At 46.4% G+C, this 23690-nt stretch overlaps 1 protein-coding gene across 1 annotated transcript in view; it reads right to left on the reverse strand.

Moving 5' to 3' along the window:
• The window catches only part of LOC124711547, a 44350-nt gene extending 21881 nt beyond the window's left edge, over nucleotides 1–22469 (reverse strand). Inside the window, exon 1 of the mRNA XM_047241683.1 lies at nucleotides 22413–22469. Within this exon, the coding sequence (XP_047097639.1) occupies nucleotides 22413–22469 (57 nt within the window). The remainder of the gene's footprint in view (nucleotides 1–22412) is intronic.
• Between the last annotated feature and the right edge of the window lie 1221 nt (nucleotides 22470–23690).

The raw sequence follows: 23690 nt of genomic DNA on the forward strand, positions 1-23690 counted from the left end.
ATCTGTGCTATTTAGTTTTGTTCCCTCATGTATTCTCTTAGAACTTTTTGTGATACCTCGTTGGCAAGTCTATTCAGTGTTTGGAAGGTGTCTTCTTGTCTTATCAGGTGGTATGTGTCATGGTCGGGTAGTTGGCCACGTAGTGTGGAAGCAACATCATTGAAGAGGGGGCACTCGTAAATCACATGATCGGGAGTGCCCTCCGGTTCACCACATTCACACGCGGGTGTGGCCCTTTTCACGAACCGACATAAGTATGCCGGGTAAGGCCCATGTCCAGTGAGAAAATGGATTAGTCCTCTTGTGGGTTCAAAGTATTTCATTTTTAGCCGTTCTCTAATGCTTGGAATCAACTCGTATGTCCTGCGCCCTGTTTCATCCGTGTCCCACAGTTCTTGCCATAGTTGTACCCCCCTTTGCCGAATCTCACCCTTGTCCCCTACCCCAATGCCTAAGATCTCCTCTATTTTTGTTACATTTCCCTTCTTAATCCAGAACCATGCAGCCTGCTCCCTGATTTTAATGTCCAGGGGGCAAAGCCCCATTATGACTAGTAGTGCTCCCCCTGGTGATGTTCTGTAAGCCCCTACCGATCTAAGTATCATGTTCCTTTGAACCCTTCTCACTGTCATGGCGAGCACCACCCTCGTGAGCCTGTGTGCCCAGACTCCCGAGCCGTAACCCACTATCGATGTTAATATACTATTATGATAGAGTCTTATGAGATGAGGTGGAAGATGAAATCTTTTATGTCCTATGGATATGAGGTTTTTCAGTGTTTGGAGGGCTTTCTGGGTTACGGTTTCGATGTGTTTCCCAAAATTCCACTTCTCATCAATGATGATGCCCAAGTATCGTGCGTCACGTCTCCGAAGAACCGGCGAGCGCTCGATTCGTACAGTCGGGTTACGGATTAATTGTCCCTTCAGTAGTAAGTAGGTGGACTTACTTGGTGAAACCGTCATTTTGGTGTTTTGGCACCACAGTTGTAACTTGTCCAGGGCACTCTCTATTTTAGGTTCAATGTCTTCGCAGCTGCGGCCGCCGACCAACAGGAGGAGGTCACCTGCATAGGCTATCACCTCTAGCACTTCTTCACTTTGTTGTAGGGCGTCTAGTAAAGGCTCCATGTGGATGTCCCAGAACAGGGGCCCTAACACAGAACCCTGAGGACAGCCCTCTGTTATAGATTTTCCAATTCTCTCGCCAGAAGATGATAGCCAGACCTCCCGTTCCTCGCAATAGCTCCTCAGATAACCATATAGCAACCCTGGGCACTCCTTCTCCCGCAAGCAGGAGAAGAGCGAAGGCCACCACAGGTTGTCGAAGGCGCCACTGATGTCAACCATGATGCCCACCACGTACTTAATGTGGGGTAGAGCCACAGACTTCAGCAGCCAGGGCAATTGCATCAGATGTCGATCGCCCAGGCCTGAGGCCGAACTGCCTGTCGCTCACCCCACGCAGCACCCGATGTGCAGCCAGTCTGTCAGCTAGTAACTTTTCTAAAATTTTCCCTAGTATGTTAATCAAGCAGATTGGTCTATAGGATTTTATATTTGTTGGATCTTTATCTAACCCTTTCCGAATAATAACTACATTCGCGGTCTTCCACCCCTTGGAATTTTTTGTTGTATCAGACACTCGTTATATAAGTGAGTGAGTGGTGCAGTTAGCTGGGGAGCTAGGAACTGCACCACCTCGGCTACAATGCCGTCTGGCCCGGGAGCTTTACCCCTTTTAAGTGATTTTATGTGGGCAGCCACCTCTTCCTCCGAGAAAGGGTAGACTGCCGTATTGTTGGTGTATTCGTTGAGATTGTCATGTCTTAGTTGTTGTTGCTGATCAGATTCCCCATCCGCGCTATCATCAGGCAGCAGGGACCGGAGGAGGACCTCAGCAGTTTCCTGCCAGGATTCCGTCATCCTGTCCCCGTGCCTGACTGTTGATAATTCCAGTGGAGAGTGGATCTTCTCTCGTACTAATTTATATGGTGTACCCCAGGGGTCCAATGCCAATTGGCTCTGGACGAAGTTTTCCCAGCTTTGTATTCTAACAGCCTGGAGTTCCTTCTGGAAACGAAGTTTAGCCTCCCGATACTGCATCAGCCATCTTTGCCGTTCCGGCCAGACGATACTGCGCTGGTAATATCTTCTCAACCTTCTAACAGACCGGCTCATATCCTCGAGTTCAGGCGACCATGGTTATGGAGAGGCTGCTATGGCCTTCCTCCTGGTCGGTACGGCAGCTTTCACCGCGCTAGTTATTGCATTGGTCAGTTCCTCTGCTCGGTCGTTTACGTCTATGTCAGAGTGTGCGCCACCTTCTGGCAAAGCAGGAATGACGCACTCCCTCGCTAGTCGTTCCCAATCAGCCCTTTTGTAATTAAACTGCGTTTCCCACCCCATGGCCCAGCGGGACACTCTTCCACCTACAATGAATGTTATTAGGTTGTGGTCGCTTGTGGTAGCGTTTTCTTCTACTTTCCAATCTTGTATTGTGTTAATTGCATTGGGGGTGGCTAGAGTTATGTCAATGTTCGTGCCTGGTCCTCCTCCCCCGGCATAGGTTGGAGGATTGCCAGGCTTGTTAGCTATCACTAGTTGTGATGCCATGATAAAATCCTCTACTTTCTCTCCGTTGGTGTCCCTTGTGCCGCTGTTCCACAGGGGGGATTTTCCGTTGATATCAGCAGTGATTATCATCCTTCGTCCTTGCAATGCCGTGCTTACTGTAGCTAGATGGTGAAGATGTGTTTCAATGTCATCCCCGTACTGAAAGTACATATTAGTTAGTATTATTGTTCCACCGGGAGATAGCAGCTCCACGACATTGCAGTGACTATTAGTGAACTGTGATAGTGTAGGTACTTTCAGGGCTTTGTTCGTGATTATTATTGGCGCTTTCGGATTATCTCCTTGGCTGATGACCTGCCACGTCGCGGCTACAAATGCAATTTTTCCAGCTAGGGAGTACGGCTCTTGTAGACAGAGCACATCCAGCCTCCTCTCCTCCACTTCCTTACGTAGCTCCTGCATTACAAGTCGACTGTTATGTGTGTTGAGTTGGCCAATGGTAATTTTTGTCATCTACGGAAAGTATGTATGTATGTGGTCTTCTGGCCATGTCTTGTTCCAATCAAACGTAATACGTCCATTAGCCAGAACTGACTGTTCGTAAATGTCCTTTAGGTCAAATTTTTCTCCTCTTCTCTCGAATACTTTCTTTAGTAAGTCTCGCAGGGCTCCGAAGTCGGTGGGGAGATTCACTGACTTAAGCTGTATTTTGTCTACAGCCTCCATTACCGAGAAGGTGATTCTTCTTCCATATTCGTGTCCTACGCGGACCACATGTCGTAAGGCAATGGTCAGGGTAGCCGGCTGCTCCAATCTTGCCAGTTGCATGGTACATTCTAGATTTGGATATATCCGAACCGGATCTACTGGCGGTAGTCTTACCACTGGGGTGTCTTGAGAGCTTGTTATTGTGCTCTCTTGCACAGGCTTTTGTTCTTTCAGGTTGCTTTCATCTATTGGGATTACAGGTACAGGATGCCTTTGCCGTTGCTGGTGTTTTATCGGCTTCACTTCCCTGCTGAGAGAGGAGGGAGTAGCCATAGGGATAGATTCCGTCTGGATACATTTATCGATTTTCGGCGGATCTGTTTGGATACTTTTGTCAGCTGTCTCAGTTATCGGATTTCTCGAAAGAGACTTTATAAATTCTTTGAACCTATTTGCCCTGATGGCATCCCTCCTCCTTTTGCTAGGGGATTTTCGCTTTGGTATCCTGTTTTGTTTGACGTACTCAGCCATAGTCCGTTCTGGATATCAGTCTCTGCTCCAGCATGCGGTACGTAGGGCAATTTCGTCCTGAGGCTCCGCAGCTTTTCTTCCCACGTCTCTTGCAGGGAATGCATACACTTGCAGCTTTACATTCTTTTCATGTGTGACCAACTTCGCCGCACCTGGAGCACGCCGACCCCCTGGTGCAGTGCCTTAGAATGTGGTCCAGGTCTCCACAATTATGGCAACGAGGTACCACAAGGTAGTCCCTAATATTAATGGCATGGAAGCCAACATACAGTCTGCCCATTGTTATTATCTGCTTCCACATTTGTGCTGTGACCTCGGCGACGTGATGTACGACATCACGATCCCGAGACCCCGTTTTAAATCTCAGCTTAAAAAAATCCTTAACTCATTTTCATTCATTTGGTCAAAGTTTTGGTCCTTTATAGTCTGGTACAGTTCTTCTTTTGTCATTGTTGCTGGTACATCGTATAGGATGACCAAAGGGTTCCTTTTTCTCGGCGGTTCACACTTGACCACCAAGTTCAGCTTGGGATTCTTTAACAATTTTTCTTTGTCTTCCTTTGTAGTCACCTCCACAATCACTGAGTTCCTACTAGGTTTAACTTTATTTATTCTGATTTTATCTTTTGCTGGATCCATACTTTTGGTCAGCAACTCTTGTATTTTTTTCACACTCGTGTCTTGGCCTGGTAGAGTTCTGAGGAAGACCGCTGTGTCTGGCCGCTTGGTCACCTTGACGACCGTTTCTTTCGTAGTTTGTGGCTTTGACGGTGCTTGCGCGACCACTCCAGCCCAAGTCTTCGTTGGTTGCCTTCTTAATCTTTCATTCTCCTTTTCTAACTCCTCTGCGCGGCCTTCGAGCTTGGCGTGGGCGATGGCCCATGCAGCCAGCTCGATCTTAATAATAGTTCCACTTGAGTTTGCTAAACATCTCCTTAACGCTATCACGCTTACCAAATAACCCTGTGACGAACATTGGTGGCGCCCTCTTCAGGAGGTGCATGTCGCGACTTTTTTACTACCCATGGCTTTATGGCACAAGTCTCTCATGCTTCCCCTACTGGTAGTGGGTTAGTAATCCTATTACGTGACAGTATCGTTTCTCATGCAGTTGCCTATTCCCCAATGCGAGATGTATGGCTCTCATCTTTGGTCGTGTCAGGATCGATGTCTATGCGCCATCTGGTTTGGGTCGCCATTAAGAACTTTCTTCTCTGAGACGGTCACGCGCCTCCTTCTGGATCGGCAGCACGCCTTGACCTTGGGGTGAGGTTACTTCAAATCCACCCGGGCATCCAAAAACCAACTACGTCGTCACTCTCTAGCTGCTGCAATTGTCCAGCACCGCAACTTCACTCTGTGGACTCTTGGGGATGTTCATGTCGAGCGTCTGGGGCTTATACATTCTTCAAAGTCGCCTCGATCGTGCTCATATCTCTCGCAGTATTGCTGGTAGGGTGGAGGCTGTTGAAGTCTGGCCTGTTGCTTTCTGTCGCCACGACGCGCATGTTTGTGCCTTCAATCTCTTCCGCCAAAGGGTGTAGTCCGGCCTGGGACCGTGGAAAATGAACACAATCCATCTCACTTCAGCCGACTGTCAGGTCGGCAGCTCATCGAGACCATGCGGACAGCCTGTCGTCGACTCTGCGATGCGTGTCAATATGCCCTGCCATGGTGGGTCCTCTGCGCGAAGCCTGCCTTCCGCAAGGCATTGATTGATGCGGAAGGGAGGATTTCTACTTCACCATTATTTGGGAATGTACTATGAAACCGTATTATCCAGAGCGTCAGGCGATGGCGAATCATGCCAAGGCACTGGTCACTGGCCTCTCTCGATGTTGCTTCGGAGGAGCTGTGGTCGGGGCCTGCACACCCGACGGGCTAGCACAGGAGCGTCCGTCTGTTTACCGTGTGATAGCGGAACGGCGCCACCATCGGAAGACTTCAGTTAATGTTCTTACGACTGATAACAGGCGGCCCTTAAATATGCAAACCGATTTGGGATCTGCCCTCGACCCACATAACGTGATGCTGTACTCTGCCCAACGTCACCACCCTTCCTACATTACCGTGATGGTCCGACTCTTCTTTGGCTCGGTTCGTGGGGATGCAACGATGGATCTGCTTGTCGACGTCATGGAAGACGAAGTCCATGATGCCATCCAGGCGGGTTCTACGAACAAGTCACCCATCGCCAACGCCCTCGCACTGGAGTTTTATCGGACATTTCGTCCCATACTGGCGTCGGTGTGGACGGATATTTGTCGATACCTTATGTTGCCTATCGTGCAGATCCCAGACTGTATCCTCGACGGTCTCCTCAACGGTATCCCCATTACCATCAACAAGCCTCGCGGTACATCAAATTTATGCGACTATCGCCGTTTGACGTTTCTGAACAGTAACACAAAGGTCTTTACTTGGCAGCTGACTGCAGGGCTTAAACAGACGGCCGAGTACGTGACTTTCCCTGTTCAAACCTCTTTGGGAGGTACCAGTAACATCCGATCTCTATCGCTGTCGAGAGATAATTATGTCGAGACGTAAGTCACTCTTGCTCACACTCGTTGGGTTCTATTACTTAAGAAGTCTTCGAGCCACTTACGTACTTGGGAACCAGTCCCATATGATCGTACCTTAGTTAGGAATCTGCAGCGGGGCACCGAGTCACGCGCTTTCCGGAAGTCAAGGAATATGGCATCCGCCTAATACCCTTCATCCATTGTTCGCAAGATATCATGTGAAAAAAGGCGAGTTGCGTTTCGCAGGAGCGATGCTTTCTAAAGCCGTGCTGATGCATGGACAGCAACTTCTCTGTCTCAAATAAACGTAACAATAACTCCACCAGATAAACCTAAAGACAATCAAAAATAGTTAAACCTTAAACCTAGATGTGAAATGTAAAGGCTGCTATCCAATGCTTAAAACTATAGTTCGCGAGTGCTCTGTGGCGCAGGATTGTTCTAACTGTCGGCGCCTACTGCCCCAATTACGAGCTGGGCGCCTATATCAACGTTTAAGAACCCTCGATCTGCTGCATGGATACATACATAAGTACATTGGGTGTCACGTATCCCTCACATGGCACAGACACTGCCCATTCTCCAATCCATGGCCCACCTCAAGGTAGCGACACTGAGTTCATACTCTGTCACGGCTTGCTGTCCAAGGTAAAGTACGACACCCTCACCCTCCGGCGGTACAGGGACAAATGGTTCGAATGGCTCTGAGCACTATGGGACTTAAGATATGAGGTCATCAGTCCCCTACACTTAGAACTACTTAAACCGAACCAACCTAAGGACATCACACACATCCATGCCTGAGGCAGGATTCGAACCTGCGGCCGTAGCAGCAGCGCGGTTCTGGACTGAAGCGCCTATAACGGGTCGAACACAGCGGCCGGCCGGTACAGGGACAGTTTAGGCCTGTGTCATGTTCCTGACAGAGCGATAGCCCCTTTTGTCAGTGCTCAAATGGTGCTGTGGCACCATTGTTCCACGTGCCCTACCGACCTGTTGCTGGAGATCCTTGTACCACGCTCTCTCTCAGCCCATATCCAACTTTCGGACGTCTCGGTGCCCTTCTTTTACTTTCCCCATTTTTTCTTCGAACTCAGCTATGTCCGTTTTGCGATACTGCCAGCGCGCTTGGTGTCCACGAAGGCGCTCTATGGCTTTCTTCAGCAGCATCCCTACGTCGACTGGCGAGCCATATGGGGATCGGTGTGCGCTAGTTCTCTTGCCATTGACGTTCAGTCTGCGTGGTACAATCAATGGAAGCAAATGGTTCAAATGGCTCTGCGCACTATGGGACTTAACATCTGAGGTCATCAGTCCCCTAGAACTTAGAACTACTTAATCCTAAATAACCTAAGGACATCACACACGTCCATGCCCGAGGCAGGATTCGAACCTGCGACCGCAGCAGCAGCGCGGTTCCGGGCTGAAGCGCCTAGAACCGCTAGGCCATCAACGGAAACAAGTGTGCCAGTCACGCTTTCGGGGGATTCATCTTGCAGACACCCTGTTGCCATGTGATGTGCCGCCACTGATTTTCTGGACGCGGACAACGCGTGGTGTGCGGAACGGCGACAGGTGTCTGGTTTTTGGTGCGACAAATGCCGTGCCTCTCCCCACCACATACTTCCTCACCTGCTCCTCATTCTGGACTCGGATACTTTCCACACCTGCTCCTCGTTCCGAACTCGGATGCTTCCCACAAAGAAAGATGGACCTCCATGAAATTGATTTGTGGACAAGTACTTCACTACTTGTTTGCTGACGGCTAGAAAGTTGTAATTTACTTTTGGAACTTTCTTAACGAATAACATTGTGCTGTTGTCCGCAATCCGAAATGCAGATAATATTCTCTAATTTTCTTTGTTGTGTTTTGCTTAACCGAATCCAGAGTTGGGGCTTTCCTACAATGAGGATTTGATCAATGCGTGCTGCACTCTTAGTACTTGCTATTCTCTGGTCACTGCAATGTTCTTCTCCGAAAAACCATGTGGCGAACTGATTTGCCTTGACCTCTGCACCACGTTCCCTTCGCTTTCGTCGGTCCCTAGACGTGGGAATGGGACATGGTGGCCAGTCCTCGGATTGTGACCCCTGCTCTCTTTGTCAGTTTCGATCATCGCCACTGATTTATTTTGAATGAAAATCGTTAGGAATGGCAGCCAAAGTGTTCCGGCATAAGAAGTCATCCTTGGTCTGCCGACGGCCTCATCAAAGAGGGCGGAGGAAAGGACAGAGGTTTAGGGCATTCTCTTGCTCTTGGGGTGGTTAAACGTCCCTAATATGCGGAAGAAAGACCAATGATCAGTGGCACAACAATGGGAAGGCAATGAAAACCTCTACATTAGAGACACAGAATGTGTAATTGGAAAGTGTCATTATGATCTCTCCATTAGTAAAGCACTCTTGACTAATCCCCGATTCGGATCTCCGGCAGAGGACTGCCTAAGTTGAGGTAACAATAAGACAAAGATTGAATAACGAATGAAAGGGTAGCTGTCTTCGAGTCGGGGCGTGGAATGTCAGAAGTTAGAGCGTAATAGGGATGCTAGAAAATCTGAGACGGAAAACGCTAACGCTTAATCTAAATGTTGGAGGGGGGGGGGAGGAATGGGGCGGTCTGTGAAGTGAAATGGAAAGAAGACAAGGATTTCTTGTCAGACGACTAGGTTAATATCAACGGCAGCAGAAAATGGTATAATTACAGTAGGATTCATTATTAACAGGATGACAGGGTAGAGAGTGAGTTACTGTGAACGGTTTAGTGATAGGGTTGTTATCATCGGACTCGACAATAAACCTACACTGATAAGCATAGATCAGATACGCACGTCGACATTGCAAGCAGAGGATGAAGAGATAGACGACGTATATGAGGATATTGAATGGGACATTCAGTACCTAGAGGGAGCTGAAAATATAATAGTCATGGGAACTGGAATGCGGTTGTAGGGGAGGGAATAGAAGCAATGGTTACGAGAGAGCATGGTCTTTGAAGTACGGACGGGAGAGAGAAATGACTGAGTACTGCAACAAATCTATTAGTAATAGCGAATACTCTGTTCAGGAATCACAAAAGAAGAAGGTATAGTTGGAAAAGGTTGGGAGGTACGGGAAAGCTCCTGTTAGATGGTCATGGCCAGGCAGATATCGAAATCAGATACTGGATTGTAAGGCGTACTATAATTGGGACGTTACTTGAACTTAATGACATAAAAGGCATAGACGATATTGATACGAGAGAACTGTCGCAACCTCTAAAAGCTACAAAAAATAGGAAAGCTACTGGTGTATGTAAATGTGGAAAAATGGAGGGTTATTCCTACATCTAAGACTTCTTGACACATTTTATCAGTACTGGAGAAATAAGAAAGTACCAAAGGACTGGCTGAAAGCCAAAGTAATGGCCATCTTTACAAAGGGTCGTAAAAATAAAGGTGGTAACTATCGAAATATAAGCCTCCTGGAATCAGTATATAAATTAATGCCAAAGTCCTAAAAGCAAGACTTAAAAATAGCGTCGAAAAGCTAATATCTGAAGAACAGTCAGGTCTTAGAAAAGGACGAGGAACTACTGACAATGATTTTACGCTGCAAGAAGTTACTGAACAGCGAGGAGAGTTCAATAGGGGCACCCATCATGCTTTTGTGGTTCTGAGAAAGCATTAGATGATGTGAATGGAGAAATGCTATGGAGTATCGTGGTTGAACGAGGTTACCCACCTCACCTCATAAATGCTATTAAGAGTCTATACACAACTACCGAAAATGTCATAGATATGGGGAATGTAACAACACAGTGAATGATCACAAAGGAGTACAGCAAGGATACTGTGCTTATCTGACGATCTTCAGTAATATATATACTGATGAGCCAAAACATTACGATCACCTGCCTGACAGCTTGTCTGTCCCTGTTTGGAACGAGGTACATCACCGATTCTGCGTATCAGTGATTCGACTGTATGTAGTAGGAAGAGCACTTGCCCACGAAAGGCAAAGGTCCCGAGTTCGAGTTTCGGTCCGGCACACAGTTTTAATCTGCCAAGAAGTTTCATATCAGTGCACACTCTGCTGCAGAGTGAAAATCTCTTTCTGAATATGGAGACTTTCATAGTATTTGTCAACCTAGAAAAAGTTATTGACTATGTAAAATGGTGCAATATGTTAGAAATCCTCAGGTAAGCTACAGGGGAAGACGGGTAATACCCAATATTTGTAAGAACCAAGAAGGAACATATAAGAACGGAAGGCCTAGACCGATGTAGCTGGGTTTAAAAGGGTGTAAGACAGAGGCGTAGTCTTTCTTCCCTACTGTTTCATCCGTACATCGAAGAAGCAATGGCGAAAATGAAAGTTAGAGTCATGAGTACGATTGAATTTCAGGCAAAAGCGGTAAGGTTCTATGATGGCATTGCTATCCTCAGTGAAAATGAGAAAGAATTACGGGACGCGTGGAATGAACAGTCTGCTAAGCACATTATATGTACTGGGAGTAAACCGAAAAAAGAAAGTAATCAGGATTAGCAGAAATGTAATTTATGATAAATTTAGCATCAAAATTAGCGCTCACGTAGCACACGGACCAGTCACATTAACGAAATAACCACACACAGACGGTAGGTGGTAGCGCTAGAAGTGGAGGGTACACAGGGTGAAAAGTATTTAAACCGTCAAACTCTGGGAGGTTGTAGGGGACATCAAAACAAATATTTTTCCCTAATGTCATTTTTTCCTATGGGGATTATTTAAACCGGTGGAGGCCGTATTACGCTCTTCAGTTGTTAGAGGCCTTATTACGCTCTTCAGCTGTAGGCAACTGTTGTCCACCAGTACAGTAGTGCATTGTCTCTATTTACTAATGGAGCGATAGAGATGGAGTGAGTACACTGATGCGGTTGGTGCTTACTACGTAGCGCACCACAACGGACGAGCTGCACAGCAAGTTTATCAACAAAAATATCCTAATCGCCGTATCCCGCATCATACGACCTTTACTGCTGTGTACCAACGTCTGCGTGAGACCGGGTCATTTGGCAGATTACCTGGACAGGGACGCCGTCGTACGGTAAGAACGCTGCAATTTGAGAAACCAGTCTTGCAGTATGTGGAGCGGGATCCTTCAACAGCACTCGTGCAACTGCACGTAACACGGGGATGAATCAGACGATTGTAAGAACAGTCCTTCGAGAGCAATTGTTATGTCCATTTCACTAACAGCGTGTCCACAACCTGGAACCAGTTGGTTATCCACCCAAACCACGGCTTTCTCAGTGGTACCGGGAGCAGTGTGAAATACATCCTACATTTCCATCCTCTGTGTTGTTTACTGATGAAGGAATGTTCGGGCGTGATGGAGTCTTCAACATGCACAATTCGCATGTTTGGAGTGAGGATAACCCATATGCCACAGTTACAAGCGCTCATCAAGTGCGGTTCTTCGTTAATGTGTGGGTCGGTGTTACTGTGGACTGTTTAATTGGGCCGTATCTGCTACCTAGGCCATTAAATGGCAGGCACTATTACAATTTTCTCGCCAGAGCATTGCCAGAATTGCGGGAAGACGTCCCGCTCCCTCCAAGACAACGCATGTGGTTCCAACATGACGGGGCGCCAGCACATTTCAGTAGTCGTGTGCGTCGATTCCTGGACCGACGGTTCCCAGAAACGTGGATTGGCAGAGGTGGTCCTGTACCATGGCCTGCTCGATCCCCAGATATGTCCCCTCTGGACTTTTTTGTGTGGGGAGAGATGCGCAACCTTGCTTACGCAACTCCTGTTGCATCAGAAGAGGATCTGGTTGCCCAGATAGTAGCAGCAACAGGAACAATTCAGGATACTCCTGGGGTTTTTTCCCGTGTCAGACAGAAAATGATTCGACGGTGTAACCTTTGTTTACGTATCAATGGAGGAATTTTTGAAAATCTACTGTAATTGAAATTGGGTTGTGTTAATGTGTTGTCTCTTGGTCATAAAAAAATGGAAAAATGTTTGTTGATTTAATTAATTTGCCGCCAGAGAAATCTCCCTCTCCCGGTTTAAATGCTCCTCATAGGAAAAAAATGACATTAGGGAAAAAAATATTTGTTTTGATGTCCCGTACAACCTCCCAGAGTTTGTCGGTTTAAATACTTTTCACCCTGTATAAAGCGTGTCAGAGGGACACAAAAACAGGGTAGTCGTTGCTGTAATGCGATTTGTCTGGTGTTTAAAAGGGCATGATCATTGGCTTTCGAAACGAGGGTGGAAACATTTTCGGAACGGTTAAGTTTGTAAACTGTTCGCGCGCCACCGTGGTTAAAGAATACCGATGATGGGAAAATGGTGGCATCCAAAACCATCACCAATGCAGCTGCGGTGCACTATGGGCCAAGGATGAAATGGGGGAACGACGCCTGCGGAAATGTTTACGGGCGAATAGATGTGGAACTGTTCAGCAACTGTCGGCCAAGACTAACCAAGAGGCTAGCAACAGTGTCTCCTCAACGACTGTTCATTCGTGCGTATGGGCCTCCGACACAGGTAGCTGGTTCATGCAACCATGCTGGCGACGAAGGTTGGAATTTACACAGCGTTACTGAGCCGGCCTTCCAACAAGTGGCAAAAGGTGGCTTTTCCACATGAATCACATTTTATGTTCCATCAGATGGATGGCCATTGGCGTGTATGGCGCGAAACGTCCGAAAGCAGGCACACTGCATGCCTTACGGTCTGGGTAATGTTTTCGTGCATTATCTGGGTGCTTTCCCAATTCTGGAAGACACAAAGGATCAACGGAATTGTGCATCTATCTTTGTAGACAATGCCCAGTTCTACATGCAGTTTGTGTTTCCTCGGCACGATGGCATCTGCCAGCAGGACAATGCAATGTGTCACACAGCTCACAGAGAAAGAGGATGGGTTTACCGTACTCCCCTCGCCACTAAACTTCCCGAATTCATACCTAATCGAGAACATGTGGGACCAGCTGGATCGGTGAGTTTCGGCCATGGTTCTTAGCCGAGAAACCTAGCAGAACTGCCCACGGTACTGGAATCGGCCTGGCTCCACATTCACAGGTGATGCATGTATATAAGAAGGGCAGAAGGACGGATCCTCAAAATTACAGACCAATATCCTTAACATCGGTTTGTTGCAGGATTCTCGAACATATTCTCAGTTCGAATATAATGAATTTCCTTGAGACAGAGAAGTTGCTGTCCATACATCAGCACGGCTTTAGAAAGCATCGCTCCTGCGAAACACAACTCGTCCTTTTTTCACATGATATCTTCCGAACAATGGATGAAGGATATCAGACGGATGCCATATTCCTTGACTTCCGGAAAGCGTTTGACTCGGTGCCCCACTGCAGACTCCTAACTAAGGTACGAGCATATGGGATAGGTTCCCAAATATGTGAGTGGCTCGAAGACTTCTTAAGTAATAGAACCCAGTACGTTGTCTCAATGGTGAGTGTTCATCGCAGGTGAGGGTATCATCTGGAGTGCCCCAGGGAACTGTGGTATGTCCGCTGTTGTTTTCTCTCTACATAAATGATCTTTTGGATAGGGTTGATAGCAATGTGCGGCTATTTGTTGATGATGCTGTGGTGTACGGGAAGGTGTCGTCGTTGAGTGACTGTAGGAGGATGCAAGATGACTTGGACAGGATTTGTGATTGGTGTAAAGAATGGCAGATAACTCTAAATATAGATAAATGTAAATTAATGCAGATGAATATGAAAAAGAAGGCCGTAATGTTTGAATACTCCATTAGTTGTGTAGCGCTTGACACAGTCACGTCGATTAAATATTTGGGCGTAACATTGCAGAGCGATATGAAGTGGGACAAGCATGTAATGGCAGTTGTGGGGAAGGCGGATAGTCGTCTTCGGTTCATTGGTAGAATTTTGGGAAGATGTAGTTCATCTGTAAAGGAGACCGCTTATAAAACACTAATACGACCTGTTATGGAGTACTGCTCGAGCGTTTGGGATCCCTATCAGGTGGGATTGAGGGAGGACATAGAAGCAATTCAGAGACGGGCTGATAGATTTGTTACTGGTAGGTTTGATCATCACGCGAGTGTTACGGAAATGCTTCAGGAACTCGGGTGGCAGTCTCTAGAGGAAAGGAGGCGTTGTTTTCGTGAATCGCTACTGAGGAAATTTAAAGAACCAGCATTTGAGGCTCACTGCAAAAACAATTTTGCTGCTGCCAAATTATATTTCGCGGCCAGACCACAAAGATAAGATAAGAGATATTAGGGCTCGTACAGAGGCATATAGGATGTCATTTTTCTCTCGTTCTGTTTGTGGAGTGGATAGGGAGAGAAGATGCTAGTTGTGGTATGAGGTACCCTCCGCCACGCACGATATGGTGGATTGAGGAGCATGTATGTATATGTAGATGTAGATGTAGATGTAGACGTCCGCTCCTTCCAGAACCCCAATGACTCTCTCTTCCTGCAGCTATCGCATCGGTCCACGCTGAAAAATTGGTTATTCAGGCTTTTGGCAGGTGGTTACATTAATATGACTGGACAGTGTATTAAAGGGATTGTAAAAGATGTCTAGTAGTGTTAAACATTATACTTAATTAGAGAAAGATTTTACTGTAAAGGTACGATTGGGGCGCAGCATCGAACGGAAGTGAATCATGGGCTGTGGAGAAACTGGATGAGAAGACAAAGGGTTACGATGTGGTGCTACTGAAAAATGTTGAAAATTATGTAAAGGGATAAGATCAGAAAAGAGGAGGTTCCCCACAGAATCGGCGAGGAAAGAAACGCTGAGAAGCAGAAGGGTCAGGATGGTACGAAATCTGTGGAGGGTTCAGAGAATAACCGCGGTATAACCTCCATGGCACGAAAGGGAGTTGTAGAGAGTAGCAACTTTACGTGAAGGCAGAGATCAGAATATATCCATACACATAATTGAAGACGTTGGTTGCAAGTGGTAGTCTTTGATGAAGAGGACACCACAGAAAAGGGATTCCTGGCGGGTCGCGTTACATCTACATATACATCTACATCTATACTCTGCAAGCCACCTGACGGTGTGTGGCGGAGGGTACCTTGAGTACCTCTATCGGTTCGCCCTTCTATTCCAGTCTCGCATTGTTGGTGGAAAGAAAGATTGTCGGTATGCCTCTGTGTGGGCTCTAATCTCTGTGATTTTATCCTCATGGTCTCTTCGCGAGATATACGTAGGAAGGTATGTTCTCGAAACTTCAACAAAAGCCCGTACCGAGCTACTGAGCGTCTCTCTTGCAGAGTCTTCCACTGGAGTCTATCATCTCAGTAACGCTTTCGCGATTTCTAAATGATCCTGTGACGAAGCCCGCTGTTCTCCGTTGAATATTCTCTATCTCTTCTATCTGACCTATCTGGTACGGATCCCACACCGGTGAGCAGTATTCAAGCAGTCGGCGAACAAGTGCACTGTAACCTACTTCCTTTGTTTTCGGACTGCATTTCCTTCGGATTCTTCCAATGAATCTCGGTCTGGCATCTGCTTTAGCGACTATTAATTTTATATGGTCATTCCATTTTAGACCACTCCTAATGCCTACTCCCAAATAATATACGGAATTAACTGCTTCCAGTTGCTGACCTGCTATATTGTAGCTAAATGATAAAGGATCTTTCTTTCTATGTATTCGCAAAACATTACACTTGTCTACATCGAGATTCAATTGCCATTCCCTGCACCATGCGTCAGTTCGTTGCAGATCCTCCTGCATTTCAGTACAATTTTCCGTTGATACAACCTCTCGATATACTACAGCATCATCCGCAAAGAGCCTCAGTGAGCTTCCGATGTTATCCACAAGGTCATATATCAACGTTCCTACGACATTCCCCTGCGGCACACCTGAAATCACTCTTACTTCGGAAGACTTCTCTCCATTGAGAATGACATGCTGTGTCCTGTTATTTAGGAACTCTTCAATCCAATGACACGATTGGTCTGATAGTCCATATGCTCTTACTTTGTTCATTAAACGACTGTGGGGAACTGTATTAAACGCCTTGCGGAAGTCAAGAAACACGGCATCTACCTGGGAACCCGTGTCTCTGGCCCTCTGAGTCCCGTAGACGAATAGCGCAAGCCGGCTTTCACACGATCGTCTTTTTCGAAACCCATGATGATTCCTACAGAGTAGATTTCTAGTCTCCAGAAAAGTCATTATATTCCACCATGACACGTGTTCCTAAATTCTACAACTTCCTCTCACATGAATCTCCCAAAATCGGCACGAAGAGAAATTCGATCTCATACGGAGGCTTAGCGATACTGGTTCACCCCTCACGCCATTCGTGATTGGAATAGGGAAATCGTAGTGGTACCCTCCACCACCTACATACGTAAACATGGTTTATCGAGTGCATATGTATATGTACCCCACAACTCCATACCAAGATACCGACTGCTGGAGGAATACCTTGACAAACATTTCGACCTGATCCCACTGTTGCGATAAATATTGCTCCTATAAATGTCACACTATAATCAAATTTAATGTTCTTAGGGTCCACCGACTAACTGTCAAACACTGTTGCATCGTCGCTGTACAGCTCGAATTAGTTTGGTGCATACGTTCGTAGGGTTTTTGTTTTGTATTTTTGGTATTCCGATTGCTATGGGTCTGTGGGTTCATTTATCAATTGTTATTTTTTGTTTGTAGTTCACTGCTATTTGGGTGTACATGTTGTCACTTTCTCATTTGGAGACAGTGAGTGGAGCTGTGGACGCTAGAAAATGGAGTGCCAAATGGATAAACCGGAAAATTTCTGACATATTTTTCTGCCTGATTTCAGTAGAGGGATGAGAGCAGTGGAGACAGCCAGAAATATTTGCGCCATGTACGGGGACAATGTCACTGGACAGAGCACGGCAACAAAACGGTTTTCAAGTTTTGAGGAGGATCTTCCTGACTTTAGTGACTCTCGACATTCAGGAAGATCTTCCCGGTCGGATGAAATCGTTTAAACATGTTAATCCGCAATGATCCACGTCAGTGTACTCGAGAACTAGAGAATCTGATGATCTCTGATGATTCCATCATCGTGTGACCTGGGGAAGATTAATAAATCCGGTGTATGGGTACCGCATGCTCTAAGCCAAAATCACAAAAATCAGCGTGTGGCCGTATGTGTTTTGCTTGCTTATCGTCAATTGACTTATGATCAACACCAACCATTACTGTCCTGTATCATTACTGGTGACGAGAAATGGTGTCTTAATGCTAACATGGGAAAAGAAAGGTATGGTTGAGCCCAAATAAAGCAGCAATTGCACGAATAAAGACCTGCTTGCGCAGACAAAAGATAATATCATGGATCTGATGGAACAGCGACTGCGTGGCGTACTATGAATTTCTTCGCCGAGGTGTAACCATCACTGCTGAAATTTACTGTCAGCAACTGAGACGTCTTGTAGATGCAGTCCAATAACAACGGCCTGTAATACTGCTCGAAGTGATGCTACTCCACGATAAAGACCGCCTGCATTCAGCTAGACTCAGAAAAACACTGTTCTTTGGTTGGGAAGTCATTCCGCACCCACCTTATTCACCTGATCTTGCGCCCTCACATTTTCACCTTTCCCACTCTCTATTGAACAATCTAGTACCAAGCGCCATTGGTTTCGAATCTGCTCCATACGGCTCGAAACTCGATGACCACTAGAGGTCTCTGCAGCAGTCGCACCGTAAGCCGTTGCTGCGCGAGCTCCTGGCCCGAGACTAACGTGACAGCGCAACTGCGGAGCACGTGATCCCAGTGGCCAATAGCGACATACCCTGTCGTGTATTTAGGCGGCTACCTCTCACTCAGCGAGACCACCATCTGAACTTAACATTCCCATCACTCTACAGGACACTCACACTCCGCACTAAACGCAACACTGCTCCCGGCCACGACTGCATTACCTACCGCCACCTCAAACACTGCCCTCCCTCGTTCCTTTAAGTCCTTGCCACCCTCCACAATGTCATCCTTGCCACTGGCTTCTATCCCGACCTGTGGAAAACCTCCCGTATCCTGATGTTCTCCAAACCCAACAAGCCTCCATCTGATGCCTCTTCCTATCGTCCTATCTGTCTCACATCGGTGTTCAACAAGCTCTTGGAATCCATCCTTACCTGGCGTATCCATAACCACCTCCACCAAAACCACCTCCTCCTCGGCACCCAGTGTGGCTTTCGACCTTTCTTCTCTGCCGATGACCAACTCCTCCGCCTCACTCATCTCCTCTCCCTCCAGCTTAACTCCCATCACTCCGCCATTTTTGTCTCCCTTGACCTCGAAAAGGCCTATGACCGTGTCTGGCATCCCGGTCTCCTGCTTAAACTCCAAACCTACGCCCTTCGCCGGCCGCGGTGGCCGTGCGGTTCTGACGCTGCAGTCCGGAACTGCGGGACTGTTACGGTCGCAGGTTCGAATCCTGCCTCGGGCATGGGTGTGTATGATGTCCTTAGGTTAGTTAGGTTTAAGTAATTCTAAGTTCTAGGGGACTTATGACCTAAGATGTTGAGTCCCATAGTGCTCAGAGCCATTTGAACCTACGCCCTTCCTGTCAACTACATCCGTCTGATAGCCTCCTTCCTCTCCCGCCACCCCTCCTATGTTATCATCCATAATGCCAATTCCCACACCTTCTATCCCTCTGCAGGTGTGCCCCAGGGCTCTGTCCTCTCCCCTCTCCTCTACCACCTGTACACGCCAGATATGCCCCAACCACCCCCTCCAGTACACCTCTTGCAATATGCCAATCACACCGCATTCCTCGCCCTCGCTCCTACCCTCCAACGGTCCCAACGCCTTCTCCAGAATCACCTTGACCTTTTTGCTGCATGGTGTATCCAGTGGCTCCTGAAAATCAATCCTTCCAAGACCCAGGCAATCATCAGGTCGTACCACTCGCTCCTTCCGTCTCCTGGATTTCTCCCTTACCGTCTGAACCTGTCCTGCCCGCCTCACCCCCACCCTCACCTACCTTGGCCTCACCATTGACCGTCACCTCACCTGGTTCCCTCATCTCCACTCCATCCAATCCAAAGCCCACAACTGCCTCCGACTCCTCAAACTCCTCTCTGTCTGGACATGGGGGTTGCACCCCTCTACCATCATCCACACCTACAAATCCTTAATCTGTCCCATCCTCTGTTATGCCAGTCCCACCTGGATATCTGCCCCCCCCCTCCCCAAATTCTGTAAGTCCCTCCAGATCGTTGAGCATCATGCACTCTGCCTCGCCTTCCGTATACGCCTCCCGTCCCGCACGCGGATCCTCTATGACCTCATTCCTTTCCCCCATCTGCTCCTATTCCTCGAACATATCCACATCCTCTACACCTCCCACTGTCTTGATCCCCTTCACCCTCTACTTGCTCCTCTCCTCTCCCATCCCCACTCCCTATGATGTCTTCACTGTTGTGTCCCCCCTACCCTCCATCTCTACACCATCTCCTTTCCCAAGGTGGCTTCCATCAACTCCCCCTCCCAGATGATACACTCTCTCCCTCCATTTATCCCTCCTATCACCTCTGATCCTCACCTCCTCTCCTTTCCTCTGTCCTTTTCCTGGGCTCCCTCTCCCCCCTTCCATCCTCTTTTTTCCCCACCTAGCCTATCTCTGCCCCCTTCTCTCCCCTGAGTCCTTTTGCATTTCCCTCCTCTGCCTTTTCCCATTCCCTGTCGCGTCTGCCCTGCCCCTCCCCCCTTATGAGTCCTCTCCCTCCTTTGGTTCCCCCACCTTTCGTTTTTCCTCTCCTCCCTCCTTGTTTTCCTCCCCCCCCCCCCCCAACTATCCAGGTCCCCCACCCCCATCTGCTCTCGGCTATGGTGTGTTGTGTGTTATCTTTGTGCCGACATTTTAGTACAGTGTTTACAGTGAGTGTTCAGTGTTGTGTGTCTTCTCCGAAGTGTTGCGAACGGACATCATACTGTCGCTGGGTGTGATTTTTATATCTCTTGCGAACAGAAACCAGACTGTCGCCATGTTTTTTAATTGTCTGTCTACTATGTTCCCTCTCTGCTTCCTGTATATTTTATTAGCTTTGCCAACCCTTTGCTTTATGTTTTAACTTTCAGCAATTTTCCGCTGTTTTATAATTTCAGTCAGCGTTTTCTCGCCTGCGTTTATTGTTTCTTATCTTCTTCTTACGTTTTAAAAAGTCTGTAGGCTGCAGAGCAGCGTAATAAGCTGCTGCTAGCCCGCCCTCTTCAGGGGGAATCCAAATACAATAAAGGAAAAAAAACTCAGCGAGTCAGTCTGGTATTCGCGTTGAGTCGGTTGATATCTCGCTTACAGACATAGTGTTTACGTTGCGTGTCCTTACTCCCCGTTTACGAGCGGACGTTGTTTTTGATTTCGTGAGGTTATCTCTTGTGACCCCGTTGCTTAATACTTTGTTGTTGATCTCGGTGTCTTGCTCGGTTGTCTGTCGTCGTGCTTGTCCTTCAGTTCTCGTTCGTCAGTCTTGTTTGTTCGCGGGCCGCTCCCATTCGGTCCCACTGCGCTTTCGTTAGCGGCGACCCCCGCGACCGTTCCTGTCGCGGTTACAACAAACAACCTTCAAGGAACTTCCTTTACAGATGAATATGAGCTCCGAACATGGTTTCACCTTGAAACCACATGACGTCTACAACCGCGGAATCGAAAAGTTACCCAGCGCTGGTAGACTGTTGTGAAGAGTAAAGGAGTATGTATTATTTATGACGACAGTGTCTGTTATGTGCATCTGTTGTGGTTACAAACCTTATGGAAAAACTCTATGAAGTTATGCACCAATTCAATGCGTTTGGGTACAAACGTTTACTTGGAGATAACCGTAATGAACACGACTTGAGGTATCTAAAGCAATGCACAAAGAGCCTCTAGAGGCTTCACTTTTAGCCACAAGCACGCCTTTCGCCTGATGATTTCTAACTTCGGGAAAGAGAGAAAAAATATTTACGAATAGAAAACTGTCGTTCAGTAGCTCAAACAGGTAGATCGCACTAGAGGCCACAGTATGTGATACCAGTTCTGTGCAATGGCTGCGTCATTATTATACGCTAACTGCAGCGAAGAAGTTCATTTTTGTTTCCTGTGGGGCACACCCGTATCCGACCTATCGGGCAGACTCCACTTGAATACATTTCCTTTCTGTACGCCGTGGCAGTAGGAGTAGGGTTGGTTGTTGGTGAGTCCCTGGACTGTCCGTACTCTTCACATGGAAAAGGCCTCTGGTATTCATTCCGACAGCAGGATGAGTGGATCTGAAGCTGTTCTGGGTGGACTGCAACGATGAAAATCCCCTTCCCAGGATTTGAACTTGGGACCCGTTGGCGGGAATCGAACCCACTACCCTCTAGGCCACTGCAGCCCCTGTTGACATTCGTTGAAAGTAATAAACAGGGAGAAACAGATTCATTATTAAGTGAACTATGAGCGCCCAAAGTTGCTGTTGACTAGGAATGTAGTATTCGGTGGTAACTGGGAAACCGCTTGCGAGAAAGTAAAGGAAACAGGCATTCAGGCAAAAGTTCGCAAGACACATCAGGTCGTATCGCAAAGTTATGGAGAAGTACACCACTTCAGGCATGCAATAGGCCCTTACAGCCAGAAATTGCTTATAACCTCGTAACCTAGGACCTCCTGTAATTAACTTGAACTAACGGCTACAAACAGCTATATTTTTAATCAGTGTAGTGCGTCAAGAAAAGTGTTTTCATAGTGCTTTCAGGCAGTACATTACAGCTTTTAGTATCTAGCTGTTAACTAAACAATAATTTTCTTTATCAACACTTGAGTTGCTGAAACCTTACATTTACGATTTACGTTGAACACACTGGCACGTTACTGACAGCGTGGATATCTCCTAAACGAATTCACACGTGAATGTTCGCTAGTGGTAGGTACACTATATTTATAGTAATATCAGTCGATAGCGTAAATAAAACGTGTAGTACTTGCCTGTAGATTCGTTTACGACTGGTAATTAATGTAACATGTAGCCTTCGTTGTTAATTTTTAGTTTTACTTGTTAAAACTAATCATCATTTTCGGAAGTAGCATTCTGAACATTGATGGTCGAAGAAAACTCACCAGTGTGACAGCTTTAATTATGAAGGGTGGGCCCTTGACAACCTCCGTGAGAGCCATGTCTGGAAGAGAAGATGTTTATCAACATACAATATTTTTAGATTTTTAAAACTGGAGTTATGTTTGCTATTCCTTTTTACATTTGTTAAAGGGTTTGAAAAGTCCAAGAAGTTAAGTTAGAAGCTGAGACAAATATGGATATTCGAGGGTATCAGACACTGGATTCCTTCTAAAATGTTTAACACTTGCATTAAGACGTCTGCTCAATTGAAGTGTAACTGAAAACGGGCGAGTTGTTTAGTATAAATAACGTCGGAGGTCTGTGATACGGGCCACTTAAACAGCAATATAGATCCACACGTCATAAAGGGCAAACATTATACACGAGTATATTGATAATTTTTACTTATTTTTTACTAATTACACTCGAAAGTTTGGCAATAACATTCGATCTTTGGCAGAAGCATTTGACAGTCGGCAACAGAAACCAAAACATTGCATTGAAAGAAGCGTTCAGTTCATAGTGCTGTGGAATGTGGGAAAAAACCGCAAATTTGCATTCATAAGAAGAAGAACACAAAAAAATGCAACAGGAGCTTAATATGTAAGAAATTGTGCACGCAACGTGTAAGTACAGTTCAAAACATTACTACTTAACAGGAAATACCAACCACCAGAATTGTTTATAACCTATAGGTACAGTGACAAAACTGTAAATTAAATAGCAAATATATCTACATATTCCAGGTCACTGATGATGCTTTGCAGAAAATAAAGGCGAAACGCGTGTGACACTAAAATTGTGTTTTATTCAGTTACTGTCAGACGGTCCATAAGAAAAAATTATCAATATACCGTAATATTACACGCAACTGAGGAAGACATGACTAAAAAAGTTGAAGATGACTATATACGAGAGTCTGGAGATTTTATACAACGAATTAAAGAGCTTCAACGGGGAAATGTCGAGATGATACTGAGAGTAGTATAGTAAATTACTATCCAGAGCATTAGTTTACGCATAATTCGCAGTCAAATGAAAACGAGACACATGGAAAAAAGTTAAGTAAGCTGCTCACGATATTAAAAGTAATCGCCATAACTGTTAATACGTTTATTCCACTGCGAAACGAGACGAGTAATGACTTCACAGAAAAATGTTTGTGGTTGGCTACAGGACGACGCAACTACCTATAGTCATTGGTTTGCAAATGACGTTAATAATGGTGTAATGTTGTTCAGTATACCCTTCTCATTCACAAATAGAAATATCTTATACCC

This window comes from Schistocerca piceifrons, chromosome 8 (assembly GCF_021461385.2).
Source record: "Schistocerca piceifrons isolate TAMUIC-IGC-003096 chromosome 8, iqSchPice1.1, whole genome shotgun sequence".
Taxonomy (NCBI): Eukaryota; Metazoa; Arthropoda; class Insecta; order Orthoptera; family Acrididae; genus Schistocerca; species Schistocerca piceifrons.